Below are 14,161 nucleotides of genomic sequence, written 5' to 3'. Positions count from 1 at the left end.
TCTGATTAGGCAAAAAAAGATATAAAATAAATACTTAGTCTTAGTATAGATAAATAAAATATTCAATAATTATATTAATTGACTTGTTAAATATTATTCATTACTAAAATAATTATTAGTGAATTGTAATATATAAAAAAATAGTCTTGATTTTGATATTTATTTTAGAAGTTTAAAAATACATCCATTATATAAAAAAATAGTCTTGATTTTGATATTTATTTTAGAAGTTTAAAAATACATCCATTAATAATTGAATTTTTATTGAAAAGTTTAATTAATAATTATTATTTTTATTTCTTTTACCTCATATCAATTTTATGTTCATTGATAATTTTAGAGTTTTGCTAATTATATTTTATAGAATAATTTTATAATTTATTACATCAAATTTAAAATCACATCTCTTATTTTAAATCGAGATGTGTAGCACCACTGTTGTAAAAATTAGGTGACACGTCACATTTCGCACATGAAAGGATCTAAGTTTTTTTTTTTTGGGGGGTAATATCCTTTAATTATACAATGTCATGGATGGCATGGAATAATGAAATATCGTGCAGCTAACTGAGTAGAAAAATCCATGCCAGTTTTATTACAATCTTAAAAAACACGTCTTCAAAATGCACGTGTGAAGCATCCAAAAAGCATGTTTCATCGGACCACTTACGAAAAAGAGTAGTAGTACAAGAGACAGCTGGCAAAGGCAATGACCCTCATTTTTCAATCACCACCAGCTAAATCACCCTGCTTAACAAATTAGAGGATTTTTACATCCCTCTATCTACAAGATCTATATATATATCTCCGTCTTCTCTCTGCTCCGCTACTCAGTTCACATCTTCATATAGATATATAAATATATATATATATATATGTATATATACAGAGAATCACATAAAAAAAGTTAGATATACTATGAGATGTATTTGATATATTCTAGTTCTCTTGTTGAGTGACAAGAGAGATTGCAGAAGAAGTAAGCCAGTGGGAAAAGGAAAGATAAATCTGGAGGCAATTTCACTTAAATTGAAAACGAATTGTAGCATTTGAATTGTGTGATTCAAGAAATACGAATTCATCAGATTCTCATATATATGGAGTTTCAATCAGTGGCCACACAGAAAAGTACTGGTGAGAGTGACATTGATTTTGCGAAATGCGAGTGCTGTGGATTGACGGAGGAGTGTACTCCGGCGTACATATCCGGCGTTCGCGCAAGGTATGAAGGCCGTTGGATATGCGGACTCTGTTCGGAGGCAGTGGAAGACGAGATTGTGAGGTCGGAGAGACCAATCGGCACCGAAGAAGCACTGAATCGGCACGTGAGCTTCTGCACCAAGTTCAGATTTTCTAGTCCTCCGGCCAATCCTACGGAGGACCTCATCTCCGCCATGAAGCAGCTTTTCCGGCGAAGTCTGGATTCTCCGAGGTCACTGACATCTTCTCCAACTCCTCCCTCTGTGCTCGTTCAATCGGAAAGTTGTTGCTCTGTTCTTGATGGTTGAACAGTTAATTCCACTCTATCTACATGGTTGAAGTAATGAAGTACTCATTTTCAATCCAATTCAAATATATATATATATATTATTATATACTTTGAAATCTGTTTTATGCCTCTATTCATGCAGTAAATGTTACTAATCTTTACCAGGTGTGCTAAAAAAAACAAGAGGGTTGCTAGTTGCGCGACTGTTATTCACAATCGCAGTTAAGATTAATTAGTTTTAAATGCATTAATTATTTTGAATTTCTAATTTTATGGAGCTCTACTAACATTACTTTTTAGACAAAAATATTCTTTTAAATTCTAATCTTCCTTCTTTTTTCTCTTATGTGAATAGAATAATTCATTCACAAGAGATGGATGGATTCGGGAAAAAAATAAAAGGAAGAAGAAAAGAAAAAAAAGAGAGAGACAAACATCCAAAAAGAATAAAAAGAAAGGTAAAAAAAAAAATCGATTAAATATTTCTTCCTTTTTTGTTTTTTTCCTATATATATATATATGTTTCTTTTTTTATTTATTATTTTTTCAACTATCCTTGTATGAATGAATTATAAAAAAAAAGGAAATAAAAGAAAAGGAAATAATTCATTCACCAAAAAAGAAATATATACGTATATAAAACTAATTTTGTATATATATATTTTAAAATCTCATAATCTATCTTGTTTTTTTTTTGTTTTCTTTATTCAGATTCTTTTCTTCTTTTTTTTTTTTTTTTTTTTTCAGCATCCATTCACATCATATGAATCCATTAAAGAGGAAATAAGGAGAAGAAAGACATAATTTAAAAGGATATTACTCAAAAGTAATTAATGTATTTAAAACTAACCAATCATAACTGCGACTGTAAATGGACAGTCACTTGCGCGGTTCAATTATAAATAATCCCTTTGTCTCACGTTAGTTGTCCACATCGAAAACTTTGACTTACTACTATCTTTTATCTTTGAGTCATTTAAGGTCATTTTTAGTCGTATTCCTTTTATACTTATATCCACCTCAAAAATTTTGACTCACTGAGTAAAAGAATTAAAATTTTCTGGACATCTAATATAAGACGAAGGTAATAGTTGATTACAGTTGAGTTTCATATTCAAACTTAAAAGGACATAAATATTATATTAAATTATGTTTAAATTTGCAAACATCCATGAACTATATTTTGTTATATTTCATTAAATAACCATAATGTATTTTCTAAATATTGAATTATAGTTAATCTATTTTTCTTATTTAAATAAATTATAAAAAAACATTCATACTAATTTGACGATATATTCTCATTAAATTTGTATATATTTACCTTTAATTTTTAAAATAAATTACTTAAATAAAAATTTAAGTATAAAATTTTAAATTTATTTTATTTATTTTTATGAATATATTACATGAAAAAGAAGGTATTTTTCAACGGTAACATAGTTTAAACTCGGTATAATAAGTTTTATTATAAATAATAAAATTTTAATAACAAGTTATTCATTTTTTAAAATAGTAGTTACAAATTTATTTATTTTTTATTTTTTATTTTTTATGATAAATTGATACTAATAATAAAATTAAGGTAAATAGTATAATTAATATTTAGATAAGAGAAAATATAATAAAAATAATTTAATAAGAAATGACAAATTTAATGAGAAAGGGTAAAATAGTATTTTATGATTGATTTGTCTTTAATTACAACAAATTAATAGTTGAGGTGTAACTTTTAGTTCAGATAAATTATTTGTAAAAAGATAATAGTTCAAGGAATATTTTTTTTACATTTTACCCTATTATGTTGTACGGAATATATAATAGGGTAAAGGTGCTTAACACCTTTGTGATATCTTTACATGGCATATCAACCCCCTTGAAACACTCAATTTTTAAAAAAGAAATGATAGGTCTTCAGACTTCAATTATCGATTCCTCCTCCGAATACAACGTGGTTGGGAATGAGTTGAAGAGTAAAAGATGTTTACGGATATTTTTTTAAAAGTTCCAACTTGATCCAATCACGTTGTATTCGAAGGAGAAGTCGGCAATTAAAATCGAAAGATCTATCATTTCTCTTAAAAAAAAAAAAAAATGTGCAAATGAGTTTCACATGCCACATTAAAATAGTACATTAACCAAATTACCCTTATATACACAATTTTCACATATTTTATAAAAAGAGTAAAGTGCACTTAACATCCTTGTAATATTCTTACCGTCATATCACCCTTTCATGTACACAAAACACCTTAAATTCGAAAAAAATATGCAAAGAAGTTCCACCTAACACATTAAATTAAGAATAATTTCTTAATAAGGTTAACCATGAGAGGATATTTGTAGAGAGTGAAAGCTTCAAGTGAAAGAATACACTGCTATAGAGGAAATATAGTAAGAGAACAAGTTGTAGAAGAATATATATATATATATAGAGAGAGAGAGAGAGAGAGAGACAGACAGAGAGAGAAAAAAAGCTATAGAGAGAGAAAAAAGCTAACTCAAAAGTGGATTAAATAGGATTGTCGTGCAATTAACACCCTTATATAAAGTAAATATAGATAATAAACACCATTAGAGCATTTCCGAAAGGGTGAAAGAACAAAACAATTACATTACAATAACTTTATGTTAGATTTGCAGAAAAGTGATTTGAGGAGGGTTAACTTTAGCTTATTGAAGTCGGATTTTCGAATTATTGAATCCGATACATTTACAAGCTAAAGTTAGAGATGTGAAGACTCAAAGTCGGGCTCCCAAGGATTACGTGGAACAACCCAACCGCTGGACGGGAAAGGGCGTTCAAACACACACACATATTTAATACAAAATTATATAATTGAATTGAACCAAACTGATTACTTGCAACATTTCGGGTCTTATATAATAATTTTAAAAAATGAAAAATGAGAAAAAACCAAAACATGTGCATTCCTATTTATACTTGCTTCTTACACACAAATATATATTTGATGTACTATATATTTGAGGAGGCATATTCTAAATCATACCAATTGAGAATGCGTGCAAGAGCTAGAGTGATTGAGAATAGGAGCGAAGGTAAAAACGCGCAAAGTTTGAAAACATGACTAACTTTTAGATTTGATGGAATCAATGTACTTAGGGCTGACATGAATACACGATAATTGCAATTTTATTTGGAATGACTAACTTTTCATACGGATTATACCCAAGGCTAATATGAATACACGATAATCGTACCCTTCTCTCCCAATTTTTTTTAAATAATTTTTTTAAATAGTTTTTGAAAATCACCCGATTCAAAATTTCAAATCAAACAAGACAATATAATAAAATATCTACTGTGGGCCTGAACTTACGACATGACTCCATGATGGTGCAGTTTGGGACCATATGGTAGGAGAACAATAAGAAGAGCATGACAACATTCCTAACATTCATTCGGTTATTTTGATTATCTATGAATTTTCTCCAACAACTCTCTTTTTATACTATCCCGATTTCGGCTCAACTATAAACAAAATGAAGAAATAATCACATTTTCCACACATAATCACAAAGTCTACATGTAAATCTCATAACATAACAATTTCTTTTTCAAGTTGAGTATGCAAAAGCCACTATTTAGTATATGTTATATAAGCATGTATGATGTATGTTTGGGTCTATTAATTTACTATCATATGAAAATTAAAAGATAGAAGAAAAAGTAGAGATTTATTTAATTTTTTAAGAATTTAATATTATTATTATTATTATTGAAGAAGCTGGACATGTTGATCAAGAGTACAGAAGTAGAAGAAATTGAAAGACCATCTTCTTAATTAGAAAACGAAAGCCACGTTTCTGGGTTCTCCTTTATTATTTATGTTTTTTTTGGGTAAGTGATTCTCTTTTATCTCTTAGATGCCTCTGCATTCCATGTCTCTGTCTTCCTAGTTATACTATACTGTCTTAATCTTATGATACTTTTCTTACTTTTGTCCATTTATAAAAAATAAAAATAAAAAAAGCAAAAAGAAAAAATGATTGCCATATTAGTTTTATATTTAATTTCCATGTTACTTTCTATGTGATAATACAATATATGAATATAATTTTTATTTTCTTTTTGCCAAATAAATTATTAGCAGCAACATACCTTTTTAGTTGCCATTTGTTTTTCATATTGAAGCAAAACAGTGTCCAGAACCCAGGATTTTTTTTGAGGGGAGCCATCGCAGAATTAAAAAAAAAAATTGTGGACAAATTAAATTTTTTTTTTTGAAGTGGGGGGCACTTTTAAAATTTTAACTAAAACTTTAAGTAATAATATAAATTAGCAAATATCCAATAGAGAAATTAGTGAGGTAAAAATGTGAAGGGGAACATTTTAAAAAATTGAGTAGGAATATTTTAAAATTTTTAACTATTAAGGAATGTTTGGTTCGCGTTTTTGTTTCTGTGCTTTTGTTGGGCTGGTTACTTATTGTGTTTTTGACCGTGTTTCACTTAATCAACTTTTGTGTAAACCTTGTAAGACCAAACATGCCATTGGTTTATGATAGTCATTGTATTGGAATGTTGTTTTCAGATTATTAAATTTTTTGAGTATTGTGGGGGAGAAGTCAACAGCACATTGTTCAAAAGAAATGTTGAAGAGAAATATGGCTTAGAGCTTGCCTCAGTTTTAATACTTTTTGCCTCAATTTTAATACTTTTCAATTTGTTGTTGCAATTTTAGACTTTTAACCGTTGTTGACTAATTTTATACTAAATATTTTTCTTACTTTGCCGCCAACAATATAAACCATATTCCTCTTCTTTGGTGGCAGAACATTTCACTTGATCACCAAATTCAATTCCACAAATTAGAATGGTAGTAGTTTGAATGGCCAGAAAAAGAAAATATGGACTAAGTTACAGATTTTACTATTTTTTTTGGCTACCATTGACAAAGTCTAAGCTGCTCCCACTCGTATTCTTTTTATTATTCGGTTCAATTGTCAGTTCATTTTTTTTTTCTGATGGTCTTTTAAGAAGTCGTTTATCTTTGTAGGATTGTATTCTGTATTTTTTACCTTTTTGAATTGTACTACACGTTATAGACCGTACATTTTTAACCTTTCTGAATTGTATTGCACGTTACAGATAATACATCTTTAAACTTTCTCAATTGTAATGCATTTCTTGTACTAAATGAAATTATTAGAATTGATTTAGTTTATAGAAAAGTTAGGACAGAGCATTTGGGTTTATTCTACTCTCATTCTTGTCCTTCTTAAAATTTCTCACATTCGTACTAACAGTTTGGAGGTTGTTGTCCTCCTCACGAACGATTAAGATACATTACAACTAATTAGTCCATAGAACTCGATCGATCTCCATCTAAACATATACACGAGTAATTACAAACTCTCAAATTTTTCAATCTTTACCAACTCATCAATATTCTATAATTCTTACCTCTTTGCAACATTTCTTACTTATTTATTATTTATAATATTTTATATTAATGAAAGAATAATAACAAAAATATATATATATATCGAAATGAAAATATTTAAGGCATAAGAAGAAAAATAATATATGTGGGGTTGAATTTTAAAACAAAAAAGGTATTATATCCGAACATATCTATGTATTTTTGTATCTTTTATACAATTTAAAAAAAAAAAACCTTTTTCAAAATATATATATATATATATATTATTCTATGTTTAAAACCACGTATTTTTCACACCATATTTTATTAATTATGACTGTAACTATAGTACTTCCTCAACTTTAATCTTTTATAGAGGACAAAAATTTGTATGTAGTTTCTTGCCAAAGAGTATATATATATATATATATTTTACTAATAATGCATGATATATATTAGTTTAGTTTAATTAGGTAGTTACCTTACTTAATATTTAATTAAAGTTTTATAAATTCCTATTTCTAACAATTTTTTTTCTTCTTATTTTTGTTAAGTTCCTATTTCTAACCTTGACACTCATCCACATAAATTATTTATAAAGTATTATTTTAATCGTTGTCGACATATTACCTTATTATTACTGTTTTGTTTAGTAAAGAAAATTTTGTCTAGGTCATACTAAAAGATTGGGTCTTGTTGGTCTGATCTCTACCTAGGGGTCCAAGCCCTAGTTAGAACAATATTATTGTATGCCTTTGCTTAACCAAAAATACAAAAGTTAAACTAATTATTCATTACACGTTTGCTTATCAAAAAAAAAAAAAAAAAAAATTAAAGTTAAATTCATTTTGATAAAACCAACCTGTGTACAGGGACGGAGTCAATGAAGGCCCCCCTAGTTGGTCAGCACTTTGTAATATATGTGGTAATTTTTTTAATTTTTTCTATATATGAAAAAAAATTATACAGTGCCCCCCTAAATTTTGTGATTCATAAAATTATCTCTTTATTTTTTTCTTTATTTTCTCTTTCACTGTTCAAATTCCTTAAATTTCCTTAATAGAAAAAGTCAAAATTTCCTTCCTCAATTGAAACTTTTTAACTTTTTTTCTTTAAAGTTCTCTCATTTTTCTTTTTCTACTTCTACTTTTAAAATTCTTCTTTTTAATGTGCATATTTGAATCTGCCTGTATCTTAAAAGATTTGGATTGGTTCAATTTAGACGATTCCATCTATTCTATTTCAAATTTGAACTATTAGTATTAGTTTGATTCTATTTCACGTCTAAATCATACCAAACTAAAATGTAATGTAGGACTTGTAATTTTTATTAACTACACATGCATGCCTATGATTGTAATAATTATGTTTATTATTATTTTCTTTCTTTCTTTTTTATTGTAAAATTCATGAACTCATAGAATTAGTTCAATCGTCTCTAAATCATACCAAACTAAAATGTAATGTAGGACTTGTAATTTTTATTAACTACACATGCATGCCTATGATTGTAATAATTATGTTTATTATTATTTTCTTTCTTTCTTTTTTATTGTAAAATTCATGAACTCATAGAATTAGTTCAATCGTGTCCGCTTGGGTTCATAGATTTAGGTATTTTTATAATGTATTTAGTCTCCGATTAACCATTTTATCCATGATAACGAAAGAATTACAGAATTATCACTAGAATTCATCAAGTGAGTTGTAGAGTGAGAATTGTGACTTTTGAAATGTATGTTAAGGTCGAGTTCTTGTATTTATTTATTTATTTTTTAAGACGTTTGATATTGGAAGTAATAATTATTGTTTTCTAATATTTTCTATGTGAAGTTAGGTAGTATTGCAATTAAATAATGATAACTACCGTAAGTTTACGTTAGTTCGAGAGAGAAAAAGATAATATTGGTCAAGAGAAAGGAAAAAAAAAAAAAAAAATTAGAGTATAATACTTTTATATAATACATTTTTAAGAATAACAAAAAAAATTAGTACTTGAGTAATTAAAAAATCTCTTCCTAGTTATTACATTAATTTTTTTTATTTTTTCATACATTTTGGACTTTTCCATAATTTGTAAATTTTTAACATGTACAATCACTTTCAACCATAAATAGAACTTAAACCAAAATATTTTTTTTATTGTTCCTTCCCTTTTAAGTTAAACATGAACTACTTTTCCTTTCAACTTTTCCAACTCAAATGAAAAGTGATACTTTTTCTCTCCATTTTGAACATTCTTCAAAGTATGCCTAATTAAATTTACAGGATTACTATTACACTGTTACTACGAGTCTACGATAACTTAAATAATAAATCTTACTAATTGATTAACTAATCTTACACTGTGGACATAATCAATCTACTATGAGTTTTAATCATGCGAGTTTAATTAATTAACTGGTTCGTTGTTGATTAATTTTGAATATTAATCTTATACCAAAATTTTTTCTTATGGTATCAACAATAATATAAACCCATATTCCTCGCACCAAATTTAATTTCACACGAATTGTGATTTTGATCTTCATTGTCAGCATGTTCAATGTGTGATTCCGTTGGCACTTACCTTCATTCGTTTCATTTGTTTGAATGTCTCCTATTAAATATTAGGAGATGTCTATAACTGGCCAAGTACAAACAACATGTCTATAATAGACAACAATATATAGTTCCTTTGTGGAATTATAATGCACTAAAATTTTAAAATTTAAAAGATATATGGAAAGATATAAAATATATTATTTGGAAAAAAAAAACATGAACATTTATTTTCTTTGAATTGTCATAAAAAAAAAAAAAAAAATCTCATATGACAATCCACTAATGTCATTATCTCAAAAAGATGAAAAATCAAATTCACAAAATTAGGAACGCTAGAGCTGCTCACATGATACTGCAACCTTGGGTGTTTTCGTCACTGAAAAAGTGTGTCATATTATCAGCCATCGTCATAGGCCTTTGGGAATCCATACTCGCAGGATTTCTGGGATAATAGTCAATATTTGGAGGAGCCAACATTCTTGGATCATAGTAGTCATATGGATGCGGTGGCCTTTCGTGAACAATGGGTTGAATATGTTGCTGCCTATATTCGTAATTCTGGTAGTACCCCGGCCATTCATCTCTGTAAGATTGGGAGTGGTTGTAGCCAAGGCCCTCCCGGTAAGGATGTCCACTGGGTGGGACCATTTCGACAGTGTCCCTTGGATGCACGTAGCCATTACCTAACATTGTGTGTCTGTTAGGGTGGGCATTGACATTGCCGTCACTGTAAGGCCCTTGGTGATATTGGGTGCCATCCGGCCCTCGGTGGTATTGGCTGCCATTCGGATAGATATTTTCGCGTCTGCTCTGGCGAAGCTGCGAGAATACAATGAAAATTAGTGTCCAACAATACAATCAAGAACACAATAAAGTAACCAAAAACATCAAAATTATATTTATCATATTGTACATGCATATTAAAACATAAGAAAATTAGTTGAGTAAACATAGTGAAGGAAAGATGAATATATATATATATATATACCAAATTGATATCATTAGGGTCCATCTATGAGAGTTTTGGCTTAAGAGTATGAATGGCTTTTCTTGATGTTTTCGAAGTTTAAAAAAGAGAGACAAGCCGGGGATATTTATAGATGATCAGTGAGATTGATCTATGAATTAAATTTAGAAATGAATATAGGGTTACTTTAATTATCAAAAATATATGAGAAATGCTAATTTCATTTATGAGATGTTTCCGGTCTTTATAGAAATTAAAAATATAATATTTTAAGATAAAATTACCCTTTAATATTTTCTTATCTCTCTTCTTTTATTCTCATCTCCTCAGTTTTATCCCTTATATTACCAAATATATATATATATGTATGTATATATGTATACAGGAATATATTATTTATTTATTTATTTTTGGATTGCCAAAACAAATAATATTATAGGAATGGATTACTTTATTTCCTTTTTTTAATTATATTTTAAGTATATATATGTGTTATATATGAATTCACGTTTAATTCTTATAATCACAATTTATATTATTTTCTTTCTTTTTGGATTTGCGAGTAAGATTATGATAATTGATTTTTTTATTTCCTTTTTTTAAATTATATTTTAACTATATGTATATATGTGCTAAATATTGATAGCAAGTGATATATATACACGCGCGCGCGGGGACTTTGATTAAGTGAGAAGAGAAAAAAATAGAAATAAAAAACTTATGCTCATATGAAGGTAGTTATTTACACACACATATATATATACACACACACATATTACATATTATATATACACATATACATCAATTAAGTGAGGAGAGAAAAAAACATAGAAAAAAAAAACTATGTGAATTGTGATTATTATTTATTTTTGGCAATGAATGTTATTGATATAAAGGATAAAACTGAAGAGAGGAGAAGATAGATAATAAAATGTTAAAGGGTAATTTTGTCTTAAAATTTTATATATTTAATTTGCTTAAAGGCAAGAGACGTCTCATAAATGAACGTGTAATTATAAGAATTATGACCAATAAGAAACGCTACTATTATTATAAGAATTGCGACTGATAAGAATTGATCTATGAATTAAATTTAGAAATGAATCTAGGGTTACTTTAATTATCAAAACTATATTACACATTTCATATAGATAATCCACAAAAATGGAAGAAGAAATCAAATTAAAGAAAGTGATATAACATATTTGCTAAAGTTTAAACGGTAATGCTAGCATGGTGATAAGTTACAGTAGACGTCAGGAATGATAAAAGATCAAAGCTCTTATTAACTTGCGATGTTTTTTTAACCAATTAAAGTCACATATTTTGAGGGATTACGGCTCCTTATCATGGGCTTGAACACATGGAATCTAAATACATTCTATGATTTTAGTTCCAAAAATCTAGGAGTTAACTAATTATTTTCACTTTAATAATTCTTTTCTGGTCTTCTACCAATTTCTATCACCTCTTCAATGTTTTATATTTCTTATCTGTCTGCAGCATTCTATACCTGTTTATTATTTACAATCTTTTACATTATTTAAGTTTCGTTTAGGAAGATAGAATCAACTATAAAAGAAAATAAATAAAAAATTTTAATTTTTTATTATAGTTTGATTAGATAGAAAAAGAAAAGTTATAAGAAATTATGATTCTTGTAACCCTTTATTTTTTGGGAAAATTATATTTTGGTGACCAAAATTAAACATAATTACTATATAGTGACCTTAAAGTCAAGAAAAGGTGAATAGTGACCAATTTTGAAACTTAATTGATATTAAGTAACCATTTGATGATTTATTACCTAAATAGCCTTCTTACAATTTATTATTGTGTAAGTAAATAAATTTACCCTTTACATTAACCTAAATAAACACTTACTTAAATTGACTAACAAAAAGACAACAGATTATTAGGGTGAGTCTCTGAAGAGAAGATCAAGATAGGAGAGAATTGATGATGGATATTATACATCATTTTTTTCAAGATTCTAAGAGACATAACGAGAAAATTGTAAATTTTCTTCTTATTCATTATTTTCAAGGTATAGTTATTATACTTTACGAGTTGATTTGTCTGAGAGATCTTCCTTAAGATATAAGATTGTAATTTTTAGGAATTTTTAATACTACTTAGTTATAGTTCAAGAAATAATGATTATTGTTGATTAATTTCATAATTTTACTAATTGTTAAATGGTGTTTCAAAAGTATGATTTGCCACTGTAAATGTTATGAGCGTTCATGTTGGAGAGCCTTGAAAAATAAATAAAGGATGGAAAAGAGATAATGTTGATAAAGAAATTTTAATTTTTTAAATTGGTTAATTGTAAACTAAAAAGGAAAATATTAGATAGTTGAGAGCCTTGAAAAACAGATAAAGGGTGAAAAAAAGATAATGTTGGTGAAGAAATCTTAATTTTTAAAATTGGTAAATTATAAACTAAAAAGGAAAAAAAGAAAATGTTGGATTAGAGAAAGAGAGAGAGTAAGAGGAGGATGAATTTAATGACTTATTATTTATATTGGATGGCAATTTTGTCATTTAAAATTTATTTTTAAAATGTTTATTAAACTTTTAAGTGTTTTTGACCAAATTATCTTTAAATGGTCACTTAATATCAATTAAGTTTCAAGATTGGTCACTATTCACCTTTTCTTGACTTTAAAGTCACTATATAGCAATTATGTTTAATTTTGGTCACCAAAATATAATTTTAAAATGTTTCCTTCACAAAATATGGGGAAATTTTTCCCTGAAAGTTTGTCTTTTTATTTAGTGTTCCTATCTTACCCAACATAACTTCATTTTATATTTGGAAACAACAATAATTTTCTACTAGGTTTCAAATAATTTGAGTTTACTAACAACTTTATCATTGATAAATTTTTAATTAACTTGACTTCCATTCCTAATTATTTTTTATCATATATGAATAATAATAATTCAAAATGTCTATATTAATTGAAAATTTTATCATTTTTTAATATATTTTATTACTAATTCTTTATTATTTTATAAAATAAGGGTAATTTAGGTATCCAAACTATAATATGATATTTCCTACAATTTTTTTGATTTTTTTTTTCTTCCTAACTAAATACATACTAGAAACCAATTTTCTTTCCATTCACTTTAGTTTTCTTTTCATTTTCCATTTCTTACTATTTCCATCTAGCCAAAGGAAAATAGAAAAAAGAAAAAGAACTTGTATTTTGGAGGAATTGTTTGATTGGCAGAAAGAAATGATATCCGCACTTTACTTTCCAACGTTTGCACTATAATCTTAAATGAAATGGCAATTCTAATCCTAATTTTACAAGTAAATAATAATTATTTTTTAAATAACACAACTGCCTTTCCTCTCCTTATTTATAATCTTTAATATTTTATGTCATTTTTGACATGTCATAAAAAATAATAAAAAATTGCGAGACCAATATATATATATATACTATGTTGAATAAATTGCCTCTCTTTGACCGGACCAAAAAAGTTGAATAAATTGCCTCTTTTGACCAAAATAAAAATTAAAAAAAAAAACTATTAAAAATTATCTCTTTTGACGTGAAAAAAACTCCTAAAAAAAATATATTTATTGAAGAATTACCTCTTTTATCAAGATCTCAAAAATAAAAATAAAAATGTACGATGATTAACAAAAAATTATATCTATTGAAGAAAATACAAAAAAAAAAAAAAAGGGTTATTTTAATTGAATAAATTATTTCTTTTGACAGCATAAAAAATTACCAAAAACCAAGTTACCTCT

At 27.1% G+C, this 14,161-nt stretch overlaps 1 protein-coding gene across 1 annotated transcript; it reads left to right on the top strand.

Moving 5' to 3' along the window:
- The first annotated feature begins 762 nt into the window (after nucleotides 1–762).
- LOC132308096 (uncharacterized) lies at nucleotides 763–1,607 on the top strand. The gene has a single exon (XM_059806078.1). It carries the CDS (start codon nucleotides 1,098–1,100, stop codon nucleotides 1,506–1,508), a length of 411 nt encoding a protein of 136 aa, XP_059662061.1. The 5' UTR covers nucleotides 763–1,097; the 3' UTR covers nucleotides 1,509–1,607.
- The last annotated feature ends 12,554 nt before the right edge of the window (nucleotides 1,608–14,161 follow it).

The sequence above is a fragment of the Cornus florida genome, unplaced genomic scaffold (assembly GCF_030987335.1).
Source record: "Cornus florida cultivar Cherokee Brave unplaced genomic scaffold, ASM3098733v1 CherokeeBrave_3.0.0_Hap2_Chr05, whole genome shotgun sequence".
NCBI lineage: Eukaryota > Viridiplantae > Streptophyta > Magnoliopsida > Cornales > Cornaceae > Cornus > Cornus florida.
This window is presented reverse-complemented; position numbering and strand designations above follow the sequence as displayed.

Bases quoted from the DNA above. Each gene is read 5' to 3' on its own strand.
- LOC132308096 (XM_059806078.1), top strand. From the start codon at position 1,098: ATGGAGTTTCAATCAGTGGCCACACAGAAAAGTACTGGTGAGAGTGAC.